Source organism: Stegastes partitus, unplaced genomic scaffold, assembly GCF_000690725.1.
Source record: "Stegastes partitus isolate 25-593 unplaced genomic scaffold, Stegastes_partitus-1.0.2 Scaffold1827, whole genome shotgun sequence".
Lineage (NCBI taxonomy): Eukaryota > Metazoa > Chordata > Actinopteri > Pomacentridae > Stegastes > Stegastes partitus.
The window spans coordinates 6,769-30,586 of NW_007579558.1; the positions used below are offsets into that span (position 1 = coordinate 6,769).

The following is a 23,818-nucleotide window of genomic DNA, read 5'->3' on the forward strand; positions in this document are numbered from 1 at the left end:
ACCAACTGCGCCACCTTGCAGTATAGGGAAACATTAAAAATTAAATTAATGTTCAGCTTCAGGCATCAATCAATACTCCTGTAAAGGCACAAAGGAGTTCTTAAATGGTAAATGGACTGCACTTATATAGCACTTTTCCACCTTAGTGGCACTCAAAGCGCTTTACAATGTTTTCTCATTCACCCACTCACTTTGACTGTGGAGGGGCGGGGGATCGAACGACCAACCTTACGATCGGAGGACACCCACTCAACCACCGGAGCCACAGCCGCCCTCTTAACCTGATTCAGTTTACACTGCTAAACTCTGTATCATCCGTTGTAAATCCTTTCTTTTCCATTGATCTTGTATTCTGATGTAATACTTTGAAATACTAGATTTGTCTTTCATGAGCTATAAGCCATAACCATCAAATTAAAACAAAGAAAACTGTAATGAATATAGAACAACTGAACGTTTACCTTTTTGGATTAAATTCCGAAAGAAAAGAACTTTTTCACAATGTTCAGATTTTTTGAGATGCATAGTTTAAACAAACAGTAGCTTTAATTTTCATGCTGCCAGTGATCATAACAAAACCATCTTTGATATTTAACTGCAGTCTTAAATATTATGTTGTTTACAGATGTTTACCTAGAACGGATCCCACAGATAATCAAACCCTGGCAACGGAGTTCTCAAGGTATTGTTTTCACACATAACCAGGAAATAGTTGCGCTAGTTTTTTCCAAGCAGTTAGCAAATCTGGCAAGCTTCAGCTACACCCCACCCTGGCCCCTGTTTTTCCTTTAAATGAATCACTATGACATCTCATGACTTTTGAACCCTGAGTGGATCATCCTGTTTCACGCCTAATAATAACAACTGTATGTCATGAGTACCAGTGACACTGAGGTGATTGTGTCACTCAATGCTTCATGATGCTACATGTCATGGAAAATTAACTAAAAAAAGAAACAAGATTCCTGGAGTCATGTGAGTAAAGTTAAAGATAGTAGTAAGTAAATGAGGAGTTTCAGTCGTGGATGTACTCACTCGTTCCTGTCCGGCTGTATCCCAGATCAGAAATTTGTGTAGTTCATTCCCACATGGCACCGTCTTGGTCAGGAATGACGCTCTGTGGGCGATTCAGTACATTTCACAACAGTGCTTCTAAACTCGTTCTTTAAATAGCACAGAGAAAAAAAAACAATCTGTACCAGTCAGCAGGAAACTAATAACACTGAGAATGAAGATGTTGAATCACTGGAGTCGTAAAAAACAAACTTCCAACAAGGAGGAAAATCCCAGTGGGCTTAAACATTTGTCTAGATATGGCTTCACTTTTGTCGTCAATCCGTCCTGGTTTGTCTCGTACTACATTGTCTAAACTATATATTCATTATTGTTTTTAAGTTTGGAATTTTTCTATTAATTTGTATTTGATTTAGTTTTTAGAAAAAGCTGCAGACCAGATGGAGTTTTTTTATAGTGTTGTGACTTTCATGAAAAATGTGTAGATATGCATTTAAAGACTTCATACAATTAGAACTCCAAGCACTACACCATAAAAATATGCAAACAGTGACCTGAACTAATACTTTCAGGTCATTTTATGGAAATAACCGAAGCCCTAGAAACACATCTCAACTCATCAAAGTCACATATTTATTTTTTTTCCCCCCAGTGAAAACAATCCCATCTGGTCTGAAAATGGATGAGATGTACCTCTACACCTTTGCTCCCTTTGTTTCGCATAGATCAAAAATACAGCATCTTCTTCTATAACTGCTAACCCCTCAAGCACACCAGCTCACCTACAACTCAAACACTGTAAAATTACACTACGCAAAGGCAAGTAAGTTGTATTATTGGAATAATTTATATAAACATGTTCAGGCCAGAAACTGATTCTGAAGAAGCTGAACAAAGTGTACAGGGTCGCCTACGAGTCAATTATGAGACTGTTTATGTATTTTATGTGCCGCTTTCTTCATCTTTAGTAACATAAAGGTAATGGGTAACAAGGGCCTTCGACTTAACGACATTATCAAACTGCTACTAATGTGTTGTTAATATTAAATAAAGGCTCACGAGTCCTCCTTTTGCAAGTATGCAACCAAAAACTGAACACGCCTGCTTTCTGCTTCTCGCAACTTGACAAGACTGGTTTGATAGGTTTGTTACATATTAAACTGTGGTGTTCTGAATCTGGGTTTTTAAGACTGTCATCAGCAAACTGAAGCTCTAAAGTGGAAATGCTCAGCTATAGCTGCATATTTCAGTCATGATGAGCCTTGTCGCATAGAAAAACACCAGTGGAACATGTTAACAAGGTTTAACGCTTGATTTTCAGCAGAGGGGTCATTAAAATATGCATAAACCATTAGTTTTGGGCTAAATGAGTCTGAGATATTTCCTGTTCGGTCTCTTGAGTAATCAATTTTTCTGCTGTTGGCGTCTAGACAGTTCTTCATGAAGCATTTCAGACTGTTTATAATTAGTAATACTGGTATCAGTATGTCTACAGACTGACCAAGATAACACTGAAAAACATTCACATGAGCTGGTCTGGACTAGTTGCATTCAGCCAGATTCTAACTCCTGGCTTAGTCTGATTATTGATCAATCAATATAACCTGATTCTGGTGCCTCAATAAACCAGAACAGCTTTACTCCACCTCTGTAAGCGAGTTTGATTTGTTTCCTGCTGTCACGGTCTTGTGTGATTCGTACTCACCCTATGGTCGGACTTATGTTGTGATCAAAATGATCCTGAACAAATCGGCAAACAATGCTGGATTTCCCAACTCCAGTGTCCTGCAAGAAGAAGGTCACACATTAGTCACAGCATCCAAACAGAGTCGGTGGTCACTGTTGAACCCAGCTGATCATGCAACTGCCTGGTCACATGTTCACACCATCAGATCAATTACTAGGAGTCCATGTGTTGTGGAACTACCCCTCACTGGACAGTTTTAATTGTGCAAGGGGACTCAATGTATGTGTCAATCACAAAACACGCTTACTGACATGTAAATAAAGTGCTTTCAGGGCATTTTTATGTTATTTATGCTCCATCCCTCTCTGGTGATCTCGACACACTAACAGCTCTCACCCTGCCTTTTAATGGTTTAAGTAAACTCTGCAGTAGAAGCTTGTTATAAACAAGCAGAGATGTATCAAAAGATGGTTGTTGAAAAAAGTTTGAGCTGGAAATCCCATGTTTTGCTCTCAAGAATCGGGTCATCCAACTTTAGCAGCAGTTTTTCATAGCAACACTGGACCATATCACTCTGATCTAAACCTTTTCAAGATTACCATACAAGGATAATCAATGCTCTAAATGGGACTACTATCAAAATGTACTAGCTGTGTCAAAAACAACAGTCAGTATGGAGTCACTTTAAGGGTTCATGAGGGAAACAAAAAAAAAAAAAAAGCAGCAGAAAACATTTCCATTTGCAATATATTTTAAACAAGTCACACTGCTAATCTCACCCACAGCAAATAAATACAAATAAAAATTATTCACAAATGCCTCGTAAATGTTGTGAACATGTGTTTTAAATCATAAAAAGGCTAAATGTCCAACTGTAAATGAAATAAAGTACATTTAGTTTGTTTTTTTAAATGTGTGCTTTTAAGACGCACAATGACTCAATCACCAGCTGTAGATTAATATATTCATTTTCTTTGATACTGACAGCTGTTTGGACACATTCTTAGGTAGTCTGATGTCTTTTCTATCACTGCAACATTTTTAAAAAAATAAACCCCCAACTAAATATAAATCACTGTACATACACTACATGATACAATACCGTATTGTTTGCCCAATTTTAAAGTTTAACTACAGGTTGTTCCTGAAATCCACCCCTCTGCTGGGATTAAGATAATCCTGATTTTATTGGATCCCAAATACTGGCAGCGAAATTAAGAATCTGTTTGTACTTGTCTTTATTAGATAAAGTGTGTATACTTTAGGTTTAGCTGTGGATTTAGTCGAAGCTCTGGCACAGACTCTTACAGACTGCAGGGATGAAATGCACTTTAAGGAGATCTTAAGTTTGTTTCTCTTCAAAGAGAAACCAAACTGCTGAACAATGTGAAACTGACTCAGAAACAAAAGGCCTTGATGTCTCAATCAGGTGGATGTCCTGAGCTGAACTAGGACACTTTCAAAATGAGTGTCTTGCATGTAATTATCTCACATAGATTTTCTTATGAGCTTTAGTCGTTCATTCCGCGAAAAATCAATCAGCGCCTCCCATCTGACCTCCTAAGAATCAGCTGATGCTTTATGTAACTTTGGTATAACTAATGAACCCATGCAAAATAGTACCTTGATCCCTCACATATGTTTTGGAGTACACCCACTCCACGTGGTACACTCTAAAGCCAAAATCTGACCATGGATATCATCAGGTATTTACCTAAAATGCAGTTCTTTAGGTTTTCTACAGTAAGTTATCAGACAACAGATAACCCAATGCTTGTTTTTTTTTTATTACTCTGTCACAGTCATTAAAGTGGTGAAATTTTGCTATTAAAACCAAGACGCCCCGTGATATTGATGCTCGAACTGGGTTACAGAAAGAACTGTGCTGAACAAAATCAGGATTTTCGGTTTCAGGGTCAATGCATTTTTTTTTCTAAGAAATGCTGGAAAAAGTAACACCAATCCAATAGCATGAAATTTCAACCCACGCCTCTGCACTTCAAGGGCCTGGAACTCGGAAAATATTCATGATATGGAAACACAATATTTGGCATGACCTCGATAAATATACTAAAGTTATTGTAAATTTAAAAAAGGGGAATCTGCTAATTCTGATAGGATCATGCTGGGAACTTTTAACAGATTTGGTTGATTTGATAATACATAACACTGTTATTACTTAAAAAAGCATAACTAGAGCAAATTTAATCAACTCAAAAAGCTTTTATAGACTGTATATTAGTTCTCTTGTACATCTACATGACAGTCTTGCCCGCATAAGCAAATCATAAGAATGAATGATTTAAAAAAAAATACTATTTGGCCTTCAGACATTTACTGAGGGAAAAATATATGGAGACATTGTGATAACCCAGTGTGAGTGATGCTCTCAACCGGGCCACCCCTACTGAAATTGTCTGGCTCATTAAACTAATTATTGTCCAGTTTCTATACATCTCCAGTGCTTTTGTCAGCATCAAACAGTCATAGTGTGCAAACATGCATAACTTCATATCTGTGTTGATGTGTTTGGGAAATCTGAATGTTGTATGGTGGAAAATGTCAACGACATGTGCCTGTGTGTCCAAATGTGTATATATCTCCGGTAATTTATCCATATTCATGTATACCCAATGCATATTCAGACATTATTCATGGTGGAGTTATTCATATAATCATCCACATCTATCCATATGCATTTCCACAGTGATATGTGTGTGTTCCATGAATCCCATATACACTTTTATTCTAACCTATTCTTATGTTACTCACATAGCATTACACTGATCTGTTCTTATAGGAGCAAAGCAGAAGTGCATCCTTATGTAGTTTTTTCTTAGTTACAGTTATTGTAGGAGAAACTCAAACAAAAACTACATTTTTAGCCGTTTATAGTGTAATCAGACATAACATTTGTGATTCTAGGCAATTTTCTAATATTTTTTTTGAATTTGTATGCTGGTATTTGTCAGGTATAATTTTCTAGTTTGTAGTTGGAAAGTAGACTGCAAGTAAGATGACTTATGAATGAGTTTTATATGTAAAGAATGTTTTTTTTTTCATTTGCAGTTATCCCATGGGCTCAATTTATAAATATAACCCTTAAGACTAAGATCAAGTCATTTTGAGGCATTAATAACACTTCTGTCACAACACAAGCACTGCAAACACTTTTTGTCACGTGTAAAACTGCATTATATGAGTTGAAATGCTCCTTTAATCCATCTGGTTTTACAGGTTTAAATAACTTTAGCTATAATGAGCAGGTAAAATAATGCAGACACGTGAGGATAGTTTTAGGACACTGATCCAAATCATTGTGAAAACTTTACATGCTGAAGTTTTGATCCACATCAAACATAAACCTGGATTATTAGATCTAATCCGACTTGAGGAGCTAATTTCAAGATTAGATCCGAAATGTGACCTCCTCCTCGATCATGTCAGGGGCCTGGGGCGGTATTTACAGGCCTCGTAACCCCACGTAGCTCCTCAAAAAGTCCCCGGTTCCTATTTATTTCGTTGATAAAGCAGTATTTGTGTAAACCTCCGTCTCCATCGCGTTTTAAAGAGCCTCCGGTGTGTTTTGCTAACGCAGCAAGAAATCTAACGGCTCGGTCTGACGGTGACGTAATGGGCGATAAACTGACAGAAGCGTTCACGGATAAAGTCGAAAACTGTGAAAATACACCGAAAACACGAAGTAAAATGCAGTTTAAGGGTGTAAATATGTAAATAAATGTAATAAAAAAACAGGCTAAAATGACTGCTGGCCGAGGAGCTACAGCTAGCAAACATTCCCAAGTTTTTTAAACGAACAAAGTGCAAACAGTTAAAAAAATAAAACAGCACATTTACTATTCAGACGAACATTCACCCCTTAAAGTGCTGTTAGCGTCAAAATGTCATGTTAGTTACACTTGTAGTCCAGCAGGCTAAAGGAATTTTTCCCCAAAAAACGGAGCAACAAAACGCTCACTCACCCCTAAAAGGCAAACCTTGAGCTCCCGTATGGCCATGATGGAGACTCCCGGAGGTGTTTAAATCATCGCTAGTCAGGCTTCACTCACTGCCTTTGTCCCGACATGCTTGAAACTGCTTGATTTTTCTTTTTTTCTTTTTTCCTCTTCTTGGATAAAAGAGAAACCCAGAAACCCAGAAACCCAGCCCCTCACACAGACACACTGACCGTCTTCTCTCCACTGCCGGCTTTCAAAATAAAAGCCCTGCAGCTCAGTGGCAGGAATGTTGATGGCAGTCTGAAAGTTTCTCCTTCAAGTCTTTATTTTCTATCAGGCAATCACTGGAACGCATGAATCTTTGTCACACAGAAATAATCGCGCATTTCGGTTTGTTTACTGATTTATTATAGATCAAAATTATACATACAGCAGTGCTCCCTTTGCCATTTTTACCACAATAAGGCACCTTATGGTCATCATCCACGAGCTCCTGGCTGTATGACAGAATTAGTGCAGTTCAGCTACATTAGCCTCATAGCATAATTGCCTAAGTCATTTTTTGGTCAAATTGAGATATTTGCCTAACTTTACTCTCCTATCACTTCTGCATCCTCCTGTCTTTCTACCGATGTCATTGGCCAATCACATCTGGTTGAATTTAAAAAATCAATAATAAATACCAATGTCATTTCTAAAAATTGTGTATTTCTCATTTCCCAAAAATATGAAAATATGACTTAGGCAAGTATGCTATGAGGCGAACGATTTGTTTTCTTTCTGACACAGACTTGTTTCTTCATCACAGGTTCTCGATGGGGTCTAACTCAGGACTTTGGGAAGGCCGGTCTGAAACCTTTTTTTTAACCATCTTTTAAGTGTGTTTGGGGTCGTTGTCTTTTGGAACACCCAACTGCACTCAAAACCCCAATCTTCTGTCATCCTCCTCCTTCATTATTCCATTTACTTGTGTGTAAAGCACCAGTTGCGCCGGCAGCCCCAGAGCATAACACTGCCACCGCCATGCTTAACAATACATTCTGTGTTCTTGGGATTAAAGTCCTCACCTTCTCTCATTTTTTGTTTGTTTGTTTCATCTGAAGAACAGACATTTCCTTCAGTAGGTCTTTTCTTTTAGTTGCAAACTTCAGTCGAGCCTTAAGATGCTGTTTCGGGGGGAAGGGCTTCCTTCTTGCATGGCAGCTTTTCAGCTCATGGTGATATAAAACACACTTGACTGTGGACTCTGACATCTGTGTTCCAGCAGCTTCTAATTCGTTGCAGACCTGCTTTTTGGTGATTCTTGGTCGACTCTTGACTACTCTGACCAATTGTCTCCAAGCAGAAGGTGATAACTTGTGCTTTTTTCCTGTACCATGCATTGTTTACATACAAACAGCTGACAGATGATTTCGGGCTCTATAACAACTTGAACAAGTCGGCAAAGTCACTTGGTGCCTTTTTAAAGTCAGTGATTTACTTTTTCAGATCTGTGCTGAGCTCCTGAGGTTTCCCATTGCAGTGTTTTTGGCTGAATCTAACGAGTGCATCAAATAGGTCCTAATTAAATAGACTCAGAGGAGTCAACAGCTGTCGTCAAATGTAATCACTAATGAGAAGTTGGGAGGCCGTTGGCTCTGCCCCTGTTTGGGATCCAGTAACTATCCTGGATTATCCTGGAGTGTTGAGTGTTTGAGTTGAGGAGTGTTTTCTTTTTTTTCTTTTCTTAACTCACCGTGCACTAATAAACTAGAATAACATGCAAAACTATCCAAAGCCAGTTTACCTCCAGCTGTTTACTTACATTATAAATGATGTCTCCATACCGCAATGAATAAAGGCTAAATGAATGCAAATACAAATAATAAAGAGAGCATAAAATTGGTAATCCTGTTTCAAAATGGAAGATTTCAAAATGTAAACATTTTTTCTTGCCCTATAACACAGTGTGGTAGAAATATTCATATCCTTTCTTTTAAAAGTTAAAGTACTTCCTATTCAAGAGTACATACAGGGGTCTCCAGTTCTCCAAAAGTATGAATAATTGGCAATATAAGGAAAAGTCAGTCTACTGATTATTGATCAATCAATTAATAAATAAACAGAATCCATAAATGGCATAAAAGTACATTTAAAACCAGTCAGAACTGATGGCGTTTTGAATGATATATAGTTAAAACACTCAGAACATGAAATGTGTCTTTGGGCCCATTCTGGGACATCATTCGTACCAAACCTGGGCCATATTATTTCCTCTGTCCTGCTCGGTTTAGGCTACTATGGGACAAATCCCTTCTGGCTATCTGGAAAATTCTACTAACATATCTGAAGAGCACTGGAAATGTTTTCAGGGAAATGTAAAATATCAGAAGTAAACATGATAAAACTTGATAATTATTACTGATGCATGGAGAAGTTTAAATGTACTGTTGTAGTTTGTCAGTGTGTGGTTACTGTTGATCATTTTGTATACCGATGGGAAGTTTGGTTGACAACAATGCATTACATTTTGCATTGAAGCAATACGAAGTAAATATCTTAGTGTAAAAACTTAGTAAACCAACAACTACAATATGTTTGACAAAAAATAGCAGCAGTAGATTGTCCTGAAATGCACAGCAACACATACATACTCAAGTAAATGATGGGAATTTTATTAATTATATTCTACAACAGCAAGACAAAGCAGTTTTCCTGTAGTCCGAATTAAAAGTGTGCTTTAATTTTGAAATAGTTGGCGTGCCTCTGTTTTTCTTTTCTGCCTGTTTTTGCCCAACTTGACGTGGCAACTTTCCAAATCGGAAACCAGTTAAAGCAATGAGAAAAAAAGTTGGGTGGTTCCACTATCTCTTGAAGCCTTGACTCCAAACCCACCTTCTACTCTAGTTTAAAATGAATGCTAAACAACAAACTGAGATACATAACTGAGCACAAAAAAAAAAGGTAAACTGCGTCAGAAAGAGACAGAGATTGAGATAAATTACTCAGATTGACACTTTATTCTTCACAGCATTATTCTGTCTGCAACAATCAGCTACAAAAGCTTGGAACAATATGAAAAAATAACCTCATGAGAAGCTTCCGAGCCCAACCTAGCACGTATCCGTTTCAGTCACAGGATTAATTAACGTTGAATCATGAGTCCAGATGAGATTGCTTCGATTTGCCCGTGACCAAAGCAGGGCCAGTCACACTAGCAATAATCCACACAGGTCATTAATAAAAAAAAACAAAAAACAAACAGAACATATGACAAAACATAAAAGCTGAAAATACAGTTTGTTTGCAATTTTACAATAATATACAGAAAAGGTAAGTAAGTCAGGCCATGCCTTTGCTTCAATCATCGAACAACGACAGTACTTTGCAATAGTCATGGATCAGTTAAATGAAATGATTGACTGATAGTATTTAGCTGATGCCATGAATAACTCCACACATCAAGAGTTAAAATAAAAAAAAACACACACACACAAATACACAACAAAACTAAACAAGCCTCCTTTGTGTCTCTGCACACAATTTGGAGACTAAAAATCATCACCACAGGTTTGTCACAAATGTATTTTTCCACATTTGCGAGCGAGAGACAACAAAAGAAGATGATTGCACTGCGGGGCAAAGTGTCGCCTCCGGCTGTTTGCGGTGATGAAATGTACTTTTGTTGCGCATTTGTTTGCTGTTCATGCTTTCGTCCACTGGTCAGTTGCGAGGTACAACGCCACTGTGTTTTATGTGCATCGGCTGTTGAGAGAAAAGAAAACATCTACAATATATTTATATATTCATATATTACTAAAAAAAAAAAAGCTGTAACTTTAAATCAATGAACTTCTTGAATAGTCGTCCGTATTCTTCAGAATACTACTTAAATATATAACATATAGATAGACCGATCATAAATTCTTCATTATTCAAAGAGCTTTTGTGTTAGTGGTTCTCTGGGGGGGAACGTGTCCAGTCTGGCATCTTCAGTTATGGCACAGTGGTCTCTATCCAAACATGTCAAATTTGCATCTAGGTAAGGGACAAAATGCACGACAGGGACTGAGATTACATCTGGTCTAGTGATGGATTCTTGACTCACCCATCAGTGAAAAATAAACTTTGCGAACTCTATTCTCTCTTACTGTACGTCCCCCTACTCGCTCCAGGAATCCCTTCATTTCCCCGTTTGCCCTCTCCTCCTTCATTCAGGCTTGGCACTGCAGATTTGGAAAATGTGGTCCCACCCAGTCTCTCACAGTGGCAGCCAGTTGTCTTCTACAGCCGCTACTCTGTTTCTAGGTTGTTTTTTTTGTGTTGGTGTTATGGAAATGACAAAAAAAAAAAATCAGGACACCAAAGACAGTGTAACAGATAATTTCTTGGCTGCCACTTTCTAACGAACTCAGCAAACCTCCAGTGGATAAGAAGCTACGGGACAACTGACCAGCGGTAGAGACGTACAGCAGTGCAGAGCCGCCGGACTCAGAGCTCACATGTTGGCGTCTCTCCTGTCTTTGCTCGGCGAGGGCTTCGAAGGATCCTTTGATGCCGCCTTTCCATTGGATGAAGCAGTTGTGTCGGTGGTGGCGGCAGCGACGGTGACAGCAGAGGCTGTGGCGGCGGCGGTGGCGGCCGCGACGGAGCGTTTGGTTTGCTCCTCGCTGCGGGCCTCCGGGCTCGGCGGGGCGGGAGGAGGCTGCTCGGCCGGCGGCTGGACGGTCAGTTCCTGCTGCAGTTTGTGGCTCTGCAGGAGGCGGAGCTGGACGCGGAGCTCCAAGATGGCTTCCTGCTCCTCGTGGATGGCCTGGTTCAGGTGGGTGTTTTTGTTCTGCGGGGCAACAACATGCAGGCATCACTGTAGTGCCTCATCTCATTTCTGATTTCTCTTTTGAATTTCGAGTGAGCAGGGTTGTCTACTCTTGCTTCTTTCAGCCAAAACAAATCTACAGATTTACACCTTCCTGTCTGTCACTTACTAGCATTGCATAACATATTCATGTGTTATATTTTTCCCACCTCGAATGCTGTAACACTTTATAACAGCATCAGAGCTTCCATTTATCACCTCGAACTGGTTCTGAAAGCTGCAGCCCAATGTTTAATTGGCACTGAGAAATATGATCACATCACTCTAGTACATGCCAATTTAACTGGCAATCTATAAAATATAAATCACTTTTAAAGCCTTAAATGGCCTTTGTCCAATCCTTTATGCCCTAGGGCGCTCTCTTAGATCGCCTCAGCTGATTATTCCTAGGTCTTGATTTGTGAATAGGTGTGACCAGGTCTTTGCTGTTACGGCACCCAAACTGTTAAACAAGCTCCCTCCTGAGATCAGATGTGCAACATCTTCAGTGTCTTTTAAATCTCATCTTAAAAACATTTTTTTCTAATCAAAAGGCCTTGGTGAATGTTTGATATATGGCTGTGTTTTATGATGCCTTTTTTGTTTTATGATCTCATGGTTTTTATGATCTTTGTTTTTATGTTCTCTGGCAGCTTTTATGATTATTTATTGGTCTTATTAGTCTTGTAATGTTTATGTTTCTATTTAGCAGTTCAGAACAGTGCTATACAACTTCACATTTATAATACGATATTGACAATTTTATTTTATAAGGCTCCAGTTGATCTTGAAAAACCTTTCAGAGAAAGTGTTTCACCGTTTAATCAGTGCGTTCTACTTTTAGATTTTACTCTGTTCCAGGTCTCAACACACTCTGGTCTAAGTTTCAGTTAAATGCTGTCACTTACGCTACAGGGAAGACATTAAAAAACCATGTGTACTGAATGTTTTCCCACCTCCAGTTCCTCGTTTTGCTTCTGCAGATCTTCCAGTATCATCTGCAGCTCTTCCTCATCCTCACTCTCGCTTTCGCTGTCTGACGAATATTCCTCTGTCTCACTGCGACCTTGCTGCCGACTGAGACGGACGCACAAATGTTATGTTACAGCTGAGACCTGCAGTAAATGTAATGACTGTTGTACAACTCCATTACCTCTGTATGTCCGCGATTTCCGCCCGCAGCCTCTCGATTTCTTCCTTCTCTGTAGCAATCTGTCTGCGCAGCACCTGCTCGAGAGAGATCAGCTCCTCCTGCTCCGTCAGAATCTCATTTTCCTGGTTATCAGGAGAAAGCAGAAGTCGTGCATACATGACATACCTCAGGAAGGCGTTTATAAGTGAATGTTTCCTGGCACTTTGCTGGTGAGGGCACATCGATGTGTTGGTTGGAATGACTCACCTGTGCTAAGAGAAGGTTGATTACTTCCTCCTCATTCTCAGTCATTTCCTCTTTTGAAACATCTTCCTTTGACAGGCTTGCTATCTCCTGGGCTATTTTACTCTCACACTCCTAAAACCACAGAGGGAAGACGCATAAATAAAGCACAATGAACAGCTGTGTTTTTTCTTAAAGAGAGTTTTACCATAATCACTTCATAAACCTACAGCAGAAGACAGTCAGGACACCTCCAGTTGGGGGGAGGAAGACTAGCATCAGTTTAAGTGGAGGCTATATTTTGAGCATTTATATTTGATTGTACCCTACCATCAGACAGGCCTTTCTATTAGGGAACTGAAACAGTTGTAAACTCTCGTCAGACTCCACTGATAAAAACAGTCATTTACCACACGAGACCTGTGAGGTTAAACTGCATGGGAATCGCTGGTCTGTTGTTGCACTGATCGGTTAGTTTGCTTGTACTACTGTGTGGCTTCTGTGCTCAAATACATTATTTCAGATTCAAACTTCAGACTAACACCAAAAGTCACAAGCCTGCAGACCAGCAATTTCTGTATTCTGCAGGGTAAAATTACTGTTTTTGCCTGCCAGGAAAGTCTGGTCACTTTAAAACAGAAGAGGATTTGACTTTTTTGGGGGGAAAAAAAAAGTAATATCTTCAGTGGCCCTCATCTCACCTCATCTGTATTTTGAGGAGCGTCATATAAATGCTTCAGTTCTTTGAAGGCAAGGTAAGAAGATAAATATACACTACACTGAACATACACTTTTTTTAGGTGGGCCTTTTTACAGTCAGCCAAAATATGTTTTGCTGCAGCAGTACATCAATATAAACTGTCACACTGCAGGTACTGACCCAAGTACCTCATACAGCCCCACTCAACTGTTCCTTTGATGCAATCATTTCAAAACAAGTTACAAACATGGTCACTTGTGTGGCTGTTATTATTACACTGGACTCTATTATTTAGTTGTGTGGTACTTGATTAGACACACACACACCTAAATCTAATGCAGAATACTGCAACAGTACTTCAATGTATGCTACCGTAGTCATTTTTATATGTTGTAGAGTGGTGTTAATTCACATTTCTGTGCTTTGTGGTGCTGCTGTGTCATTCAGATGGATGTTTCTGTTATTTAGCTTCCTCTCAACGATATAAAGTGAATGAGCAAAGCGGTAGTTAAAAGACAATTAGTCAGATGAACCTTTTACTAAATAAATAAACACCGACAACTTACCTGACGTTTTGCTTCCCTCAGTTTGCGTTTGAGAGCAGTCAGGATTCTCTGAACCTCCCACAGTCGCTCCTCTTTGGACAAGTCCTTCACTCCTGCCTGCAGGTCTCTGTGCAGGCAGTTCAGTAGGAACTCCTAAACACAAACACCTTCATATTACAGGCTGGAATTTACTTGACGTGGATGAGCTTAAAATGTGAGCAGGAGCCAAACACGGCACAATTCCTTATAAACATAAAAGCCATAAATAAGAGTGTTATAGTAACAGTAGTGTCACATAGCCAGACTCATGTCCACAGTCCTGCTATGTGTCACTGTGACTTTGTTACAGGGAAATAAAACACTGACTGGTTTGTTTGTTTTATTTGCCCGAGTCTAACAGAGTCTTTACAACCTACAAAGAATATGAACAAGAACCAAGCAGGCCTGACTTAATGCACAATCCAAATCTTCATCAAAACTTGGGAAGACTAAGAGGAATACTTGGTCAATGTTTTAGTCCCACAGTTTACATCTTGTGTGTCAGACTATAGTTACAGTACTCAGTGGCAAACTAAACTTGACAATCCCTTAAAAAAGGCAGCCTGACAAACATGCACAGCATTTTAATATACAAACCATCCCATGCATCATTTACTGTAAAAGGCAGAGAAGCCAAAAAAAAAATAAAAAATTGGCTGGAGTAATATTTTAGGAGTCACAAAATGATTTCCTCCCAACAATGACATCTCAAAGGCTACGACTGTGTAGTTAAGGACGTCTGCTATGGATAAACTGTTTCACATTGTTGTTGTACATGATCTGGCAGAAACCAACTACACTTCTGGAGTACATGCTGATACAATACAGAGTCCTGGCACACTGAGAAACAGAGACAAAGATGCACACTGCTGACAAGACAATGTACTATAAACAGCAGCAGCTTACTTGAGCTAAATTACTGCTGCATTGCTACGCTTCTACTATGCAACACTTTAAATCTAGCTGAAAGTGGATCACAATTAATCATCGACTTCCAGTTGTGACTAAGTTGGACCATTTATATATTGGCCTTTGACATAATGCTGCAAAATCCAGGATATAAAACAGGCGAACAAGGCGTGAAGCAGCAAGTATTCAGCATTTTGGTTTGCTGAGTGTTGTCTTTTTTAAATTTAGTTCCAATCAATTAACAAACAAGCAATAAATTGGACACATTGGCTGCAGCAGGACTGAACCCACCTGTCGTCGGATCTCCTCTTTGATGCTCTCCTGGGTCTCGGGCAGAGCCGGCATCGTCGCCATGTTGGACCAGCGAAGCGGCCGCACAACTGGCTTTAGGACTACGTCTCCAAACAACTCCCTCACGTGGGTGAAGAACATGTAAAGAACACGGTTCCCAATCTGAAATCAGCAGGGGAAAAGGAACACAACGCAGACAGTTTTTACACTGCTACATACAAACTGCATCCAGCCTTCAGATGAATCTCTGTCTTATGTTTATGTAGCTGAGTTGAAGCTGTACCAATTTCTCCACAACACAAATCCCTGTATATTTACCCAGCCTGATTAAACTGACCCCGGACTACACTCATTAATTGAACCAAGTGTTTATTTAACAGTGTTGTGGCTCCTGCTGCTGTTGGTTCAGAATAAGTGGAGCAGCCACAGAGATGTCCCCAGCGGGAATAAATTAGCTTCACTAAACTGGGCCAGGGTTTCACAGATGAACTGACTGTTTGATCCAATAAAAACTCAGTTGGCTTGTTGCTAAGGGGAGGTTTCTTATCTCTTAGGTACATTTGGTCCTGAGCCAAAGCCCCATATTTCTATCTGATGCTTAGTTTTCCTGTTGCTGTTGAATAAAACCACCGTTTTTGTCTAATACTTAGTCATCTTTTCCAGTTAGCCTCTAGTTTCATTTACACATCTCTTACCTGTATGGTGGGGTTGAGGACGATGGAGATGTTCTGAATATTCATCTTGGTGTCGGCTTCCCTGGTGATGACGTGGTCCATGTGCGTGACGAGCCAGGAGAGAAGGAGTCGGCTCTCCGTCGGCACTTCGCCCAGCAGCCTCTGGAACTCCGTCACCTTCTCGGACTCCACCTGTCGACCGCAGGCGTCCTCGAACCTCTGGGCCACGTCTCGGCCCAGCAGATTCTCCGGCAGCTCGCGGAGGTACTGCTTCAGCAGGCTGGCAACTGTGTGAGGGTCGTACTCCTCCAGGCAGGGACACTCCTCTCGGTCATACGCTGCCTTCAGCTCATCCACCTTGGACTTCATACCTGACAGAAGAGAAGCTAATGTGAGTAATCCGAGAGAATGACTGCGATATTTTGAAGGTCAAGTTGACCGTGTGTGACATCTGGGGTCAGAGGTAACATTATATTTTGAGGTAAAAATTCTTAAAGAGGAGTGGGGTCATGTTGATGTTAGCGTTGTTTTCTTTGTGCCAATCTATGGAGCAACGTTTAAAGTGCCATAATTTGAGAAAAAATGTGGGTAGAGTCCTGAAATTTTGCATGTAAATTTAAGTCTGATAGTTCACCAACCATGACACCTTTATTTTTCATCTTTTTGCATCTATGGCCAATATTAGGACAATCATTTAGCAGGTACAATGAATAAAACCATTCCAATAGTGGAAGAAAAAAAAACAACGCAAAACATAACATGACCCCATCTCTCTCTAAAAACACCCGTGACCAAATATTTTACACGTCTAACTTAATAACAAATGTATGCACAGAAAAATAATTGACAAATACGAGATCATCAGGTGTGAACGTTTTTTGTTTTTTTTTTTATTTAGTAAACTGAGGTGGAATGACCCAGGATGGAGTGAAATCAACAACATGTTTTGATACCTGAAACCCGGTAGATGCCTTCACACTTCATCCCATAATTTTCAATGTAGTCCACACACTCTCTGAAGATGGCCGGCAGCTGGATGCCATCATACAGAGCGGTTCTCTTCACAGCTTCACCAAGAGGGGCTCCAAAGATGGGCCTGAAGGTGGGGGTCTCCACTGGGACTGGCTCTGCCTCCGTGGTCGGCTTCTTCTTCTTCTTCTTCTCCTTCCACTGTTTCACCACGTCCGCAGCCGTCAGGTCCTTGGACTTCTTGTCCTTGGCTTTGTCCTCTTTGGGGCCCTTCTCCTTCACCTTAAAGTCCTTTTCCTTCTTCTTGGAGAAACTGGGCTTCTTGAACACATGGATTCCCTTGGAGCGCTTCATTTTGGACGGGCTCTCCGCTTCGTCTGCCGAACTGTCCTCCTGGAAGGCGGCGTATCCCTCCGCTGTGAAAGTAAAGAGTAAAAAAAAAAAGGAGGGTTAGATCTGAGGGGAGAAACACCCCTGTTTTCTTATCCTCCTCCTACCACGACAGAACTATGATAGCAGTGAAACAGAAACAGGAAGAGATGTGTGAGCGAGAGAAGATAGCAGAGGAGGGGGAGAATGGGGACTTAGAAAAGAGGTCAGCCACCGATTTAGCATAGCTCCCACTGCACCTTACACCTCTCCTCTCCAGAACAGGCACACTTTAAATATTTTTCCTCAAAGCAAACAGTTAGTTAGTTAGTGGCCTCTTCTCAGTTTAAAAAATCTGCTCCGGGTTTCCCCTCAGAATGAACCCTGTGTATCACACCTTCACCAGGCTCTATGGGTGTGCCCTCAAACTGCCCATCACTTCCTCTCCCCCACCGTGCTCTGCTGTACGAGCTAAAATCAGACATGGAAAAACCATGATCGAAAAGGGACAATTGTGAAAAACATCCCGAGTAGAGGAACATTTCTCACCACGGTGGGCTGCAACACACACCAGGACGGAAAAGTTGCAAATCTCTCTCTTATCTTACAACTAATACTAATGAGATCTTCTTCAACAACATGACGGCAGTGTTCAGTGAACTGGATGACCTGCGTCTACAATTTTCCTCTTGTCAACAAATACCATGAAAATAGTATTTCCGGTGTAACCCAAAAAGCTACAAAAACAAAGTTTAAGAAATCTTATCTCTGGCTGAGTTTTGGGATTTTGCTCAGGCCCTAAAACACATTTTTCACATACTGTCCATTTCTCAGTTAGCACTCATTTGTATGTGAACCATATACTGGAAAAAGTAAACAGTCTGCATGCAAGGTTGCCAAAAGGCTGCTTTATAATTGTAATTAGTGTTGGGGTTGTTGCTCATAAAACAAAACGTATTCCTTTACTTGTTTACTCCCTGTAGAGGGTACTTAATTGCAGTACTCATTACATTTTTGCATTATTACCTACCTTCCAGCTAACCGTATAATGTTGAGTCTTACATGTGCCCACATATCAGCACAGATCCCTGTCCTAATAAAGAGGACAAAGACTTTGTTCTATGTTTCTTGATAATGTTGTACTGCAGAGCCAAAAGCAAAGCTGGTGAAAATCAGTCCCAACAGCTCTGCACAGAAAAATGTTGTGGCAAGAACACAGCAGTAGTATGTCTGTCTGAAAATAATAGTTAGAAGTATAACTGATTAGTAAGTGTAATATGAACAAAATTTACTGTGTTGCACTCAAATGTAATGCAATTACAGTAATGCATGGCCGCCAACAGTGATTATAACTACATTCTGACAGTATTAGCACACTTTATTCGTGTGAAACACAGCACAAGCACTGAAATAAATAAAGATTATTATCCATCCCAAACTTTGTCATTTCTTTGTACAGTTTATTTTTTCTAGAAGAGATAATAGTATTAACATATTCCCACACTCAAGGACGGTGCTTTGATTAAAAAACCTTGAGCACAAGGTCACTTAGTGACTTATGAATAAAAAAAATATAGCAAACTGCTTTTTCAAAGGTCACTAACAAACCTTTAAGACTCGGTAGCCAAATGGTTGCAGCAAATGCAATGTAACTGTAATGTCCCTGCTTATTATACACAGTCGTACATATCCTACGCCATTCCCCCCATCCCCCCGATTCCCATCTGTCTTATTGCTCCTAACGGTACAGTAAAGTAAAAAGGCCACTTTAAAATAATTTCTTACTCCTTTTCTCCTTCTTCTTGAACTTGTTCTTCTTCTTGCCGTGGTCCTTGTCGTCGTCTGACACGTAGGCGTCAGGAGGCTCATGGTGATGTCCATCGTGAGGCGGTGATGGTTCACCAGTGCGATACAAACCAGGGAACTTGGTGGGGCTGATTTCCTCAGAGCTGGGGGTGCGGGCCACCCCCCCGGGGTGCTCAGCCCTGCGCTGCTCTGCAGGGCTGCTGCTGGGGGGCAGGAAGCACTCAGTCATGGCTGCTCTGGCCTTATCACACCTCTGATTGGCACATCACCGCTCCATCACACCTGCAGAAATCGCAGATCAGATGTAACATAAATCACACATCTCCAAAAAGTGAGATTCAGTTTGTGCACAAATTGTTTAATGATTTCTTCTAAACCATCCAGACCGCTCTGGATTTATCTGAGACAGGTCACCTTTCTGTCCCCAAAGTCAAAACAAAACATAAACAGGCAGCTTTCAGTCTTTATGCATCACATGTCTGGAACAATATATCTTGGTATAGCTAATGGATGGATAGATGGGTAGATGATAAACTGAACCAGAACGCTGCAATACATAAATTTAAAAAAACAAAAATAAACTTGAACATCATCAAATGAGACGATACAACTTTCACCTCAAGTTGAAGAACTTTGTCATTATATTAGACGCATCTTGTGTATGTTTCAATAGCATGCATGACAGAACTATGGCACTGTAAGTAAGGCATCTTTCTTTGATTAAATAACAGTTGCAGGGATTATTTTAGACAATTAAGAAAAACGTTCTACTAATACTTTATGCTCTGTAGGGCTGCAACTAATTTTTAAACTTTCCAAATAATCAGTTAATTGTTTAGGATTAAAAATGTCAGGAAATGGGGAAAATGTTGTTCAGTGTTTCCAAAGGTCCAGGAGGATGTCTTCAAAATGTCTTGTTTTGTCCCCAGTCCAAGGATCTTTGAGGTTATTGTCATGAAGAAGGAAAGAAACTATAAAAGGTTCAGATTTAAGAATCTGATATTTGAGAATTTAGAAAAACAACTTAACTCAAACTGATTAATTATGAAAATAGTTGGCAATTGATTTAAAGTTGACAACGAATCAGTTAATCATTGCAGCCCTTTGCTTAGCATTGCAGTAGTAACATGGTGCATTCCATGTAATAGCACATTATAGCAACTCAAACACACTTTAACAGCAGCATAGATAGGCTCAAAACACAGTTCAACCATTGTCATGGAAGTGTGTGCACCACCAAAAGGAAATCTAAATGCAAATTCACATTTTTGACTTTCGAAAAGGTTGGCAGTTACGAAACCATGCAAACCAAGTTATCAAAGTGACAACACAGATGTAACGCAATTAAGCACCTAAAAGCTTCAACTTGTTTCAGCTAAAGCATGACAAACACACTGTTGCAGAGTATGATTTTACCTCCCTCTGTTTTATTCAGCAGTGATAATCAAAATCAAATCAAGTTTATTGTCATTTTGCTGTACACACACAGTAGTACAGGCAAGATGAAAGAGCGTTTCTTCAGGATTCAATAACTTGAAGCAATTTAAATAAAGAAGTGTTTGCATATCTAGATCAGCAGTTCAGCATTCTGACAGCTTGTGGAATAAAGCTGTTGATCATTCTGGAGGTTCTTCCTTAAATGCACCAGAAACGTTTGCCTGATGGCAGCAGTTCAAACAGTTTATGGAGAGGGTGTGAGGAGTCCCTGACAACGTTCAGTGTCCTGCTCCTGCAGCAGGGTAGATAATGTTTGCAGATAATGTATGCAAAATAAGTTAGCTGCAACCCAGACTAAGATTCACAATCTGCATCTAATCTATTTACCTGAAAATCAAACATTTTGTACACAGAAAGTTAAAAGCTCAATAAAACGAGCTGCATCCCTTCTCCACGTTGTCTTATTCTTCTTTTGTTCCTGAATATGACTGCATGAACAGAACAGCTGCAACAGTCACGTACACCCACCAGATGGGGCTCTGCCATTCAAACAATCCCATCTTCTGCATCCCACCTCCAACATGTCAATTCTGACATCCACTGTCAGCACAAACAGAAGCACAGTCTGCCTCATCAGACACAGGAGCTGTGGTTTATCTGAAGCTCATCTGTGATTAATAATGAGCTGGACCTTCAGACGTTCATGTAAAAACAGCCATATGGCATTGTTGATGCTCAAGTAAGCACAAAAAGGAACTCCTGAGCAGCAGTGCATGTTTTAGGAAGTAGATTAACTCATTATCATTGTGGTTACAAATGGGCCCAACTATTCATGTAAACTGGTTTCTCAAACCGACAAACTGCTCATTTCCTGCTGATATAAGAACCAACCCAAGACAGTCGTGATGCATTTTACGGTTTTTCACTGCAGCACTCAGACTAAAAAATGTGACAGATGACTAAAACCAACAGCAACTTGTTCCCTAACACTATCTTTATTGAACTCTAGTAACAAAACTGTTAATAAAGCCTGTCTGTTTGTCTGTCTGATATCTTAATCTTCCTTCGCTTTGGACAGATTAACCTCCCCATTTTCTTGCCAAACCCTGTCTCCACAAGGGAGTTAATTCAGCACGACAACTCACATATCTTCAGCTTGCTCTTAAAACACTTAAGCTGGATTCCGTGCCAGTGAATTGAAGCGTATTTGCTTTTAAAACTGTCATGAAGTGGAGTTCTCCTCTGAATGGAGGGGCCCATATGCTAACGTTAGTTCAGCTAGCTGCCAGCCTGCTAAGCTAGCTGATTAGCCTGCCTGTCCGTCTCGAGAAAAGCCGCTGGTTCGTCCACACGAAACCAACTTCAAATATATCGTTAGCTACAGATGCTAAACTCTATTTTGCAACCGCTGTACTGTCGTTGAAGGAGCAAAACACAAAAGACAAGAAACTTTACCAAGTTGTATCCCGTTCGGTCAGTTTCACAGTGGAGCTTCCGGCTGTCTGTATACTAAATAAACCAATCTGCGCCTGCGCCTGGACACAAATGCACCACGGGAAATGGAGTTGACGCCACTTCTTTGGTTGTTTTGGAGTTTTCACCACAAATGTATAGTCTTTGTAGGTTTGCTTGGCCAAGAATGGTCTGGAATTAATGGAGACTGTTTAGGCTGTGGTGTCATTTTGATCTGGGCCACAAGTTTCGCTGTTATTCAAGCCTGCCTACAAGAGAAACTGTCAAACAGTGTTTTGAAAAGCAGCTGTAATCTAAATTTAGTGAAAAACCGCTTGGTGTTGGGAGTCATGTGTACTTTCCAATGCTGTGGTTGAGCTCAGAAAACCGGTGGCCATCAGGACATATGAAACACATTAGTCCTCTGATGATCTTTGTTGGCACCGTCTGCTCCAAACCACACAGCTGCAGCGGCGAAATGAGGTCGTGATATCATAAAAAAAAATGGAGAGACAAACAAGGTCTCATTGTGCGGCTGGTGGATGAGTCTGTGCAAACTGCTATTGCATGCCAATTGGGAACATAATCAGCGATAAGGCGCCCTGCTGCTTTTTGAAAAACGCGCTGGCATTACAAAGAGCATTTGTGTGCGGCGGTGAGAGATTGGCATCAGTAAATGTTCCCTTTTCCCCTCCTTTCGCTTGCATGAGACGGTCAGTGGAACACCTGTGGACCAGAATGGTATAATAACAACTTTGTTTCCCCAGGAAATGATGTGTTTCCGGACTTGGGCAACACTAGGCTAAGATTAGAGCAGGAGACAGGCAACTGGGAAGACAAACATTTACCATTTCACTCTTGCAATGCACTTTTTAACACTTTTTTTCCCCCTCCAGAAAATAACATAAACAAGACGAAAGATGCTGTAAAATGTGACTCTTTTCTGTGACACAAAACAACCAAACTTTTCTTTATTTGGAATGATAATAAATAACCATGTGTGACGTGTGGTCCTGTCGGCAAAATGAATATAAGCTTCAAATCACAACGTTTCATGAAAAATGCCTCATGACAAAAACAAACAGTTTGCTCTGACCAGATCTGGTAAAGAACAAAATATTCTGTGCTTTTTTTTTTTTTTTTAATCACAATCATAAAGTCATTAGTGACTTTAGCAGGAACCAACTTCTCAGCTGAACTGCAGGCCGTGTACAGAGAGCAGAGAGGAGACAAGGACGGAAAGAAATTACATCTGTAAGTCATAAAACACCTACAGTATGTGGAGCCAACATTTTGTTCAGCAACACCTGTAGGCACGTGGAAAAATATTAGTTGATTTCAGGGTGTCAGACTGCGTAATGCACATTTTTGAGGAAAGATATTATAAAATTAAATGTATGGATAAATTTAGCGTGATAATAAATGATTCTGTCGGCAAAGTGATTCAACTCTAAGCTTAAAATCATACTTGATTCTTCATGTCTCAACAAAAATAAACTGTTTAATCCAACCAGATCTGTTAAAAAAGGCAAAATATTCTGTGCTTTTTGTCATTATCATGAAGTCGTTAGTAACTCAGCTGTGACCAACAGTCACATGACAAAAATTCAGGGACTCCTCTGCTGAACCGCAGGCAGAGCAGAGATTACATTAGATATGTACAGTCGTCCTCAAATGTATTCATAACCTTCCATTAAAGAAAAGGCAAAATTCACAATAGTCACTCAAATAACTAGAAACTGGAAAAAGTAATAATAA

At 40.1% G+C, this 23,818-nt stretch overlaps 2 protein-coding genes across 3 annotated transcripts in view; both read right to left on the bottom strand.

The window, feature by feature from the left end:
• rab31 (RAB31, member RAS oncogene family) overlaps nucleotides 1-6,902 on the bottom strand; it is a 12,446-nt gene extending 5,544 nt beyond the window's left edge. For both annotated transcript variants that reach the window (XR_521019.1, XM_008302519.1), the window contains exons 1-3: nucleotides 6,685-6,902; nucleotides 2,720-2,799; nucleotides 1,036-1,117 (exon numbers count right to left, since the gene is read on the bottom strand). Coding sequence is in view for 1 of the 2 variants with exons in the window: in XM_008302519.1 (XP_008300741.1) it covers nucleotides 1,036-1,117; nucleotides 2,720-2,799; nucleotides 6,685-6,720 (198 nt within the window). In the remaining variant the exon portion in view is untranslated. The remainder of the gene's footprint in view (nucleotides 1-1,035; nucleotides 1,118-2,719; nucleotides 2,800-6,684) is intronic.
• Nucleotides 6,903-9,636: 2,734 nt separating this feature from the next.
• On the bottom strand, nucleotides 9,637-22,121 carry ralbp1 (ralA binding protein 1). Its single transcript, XM_008302521.1, has 10 exons — nucleotides 22,064-22,121; nucleotides 19,151-19,453; nucleotides 16,981-17,412; nucleotides 16,049-16,398; nucleotides 15,354-15,515; nucleotides 14,136-14,267; nucleotides 12,894-13,004; nucleotides 12,648-12,769; nucleotides 12,451-12,571; nucleotides 9,637-11,476 (listed from the first exon to the last, which is right to left on the bottom strand). Exons 2-10 carry the CDS (start codon nucleotides 19,398-19,400, stop codon nucleotides 11,138-11,140), a joined length of 2,019 nt encoding a protein of 672 aa, XP_008300743.1. The 5' UTR covers nucleotides 19,401-19,453; nucleotides 22,064-22,121; the 3' UTR covers nucleotides 9,637-11,137.
• Nucleotides 22,122-23,818: the final 1,697 nt, after the last annotated feature.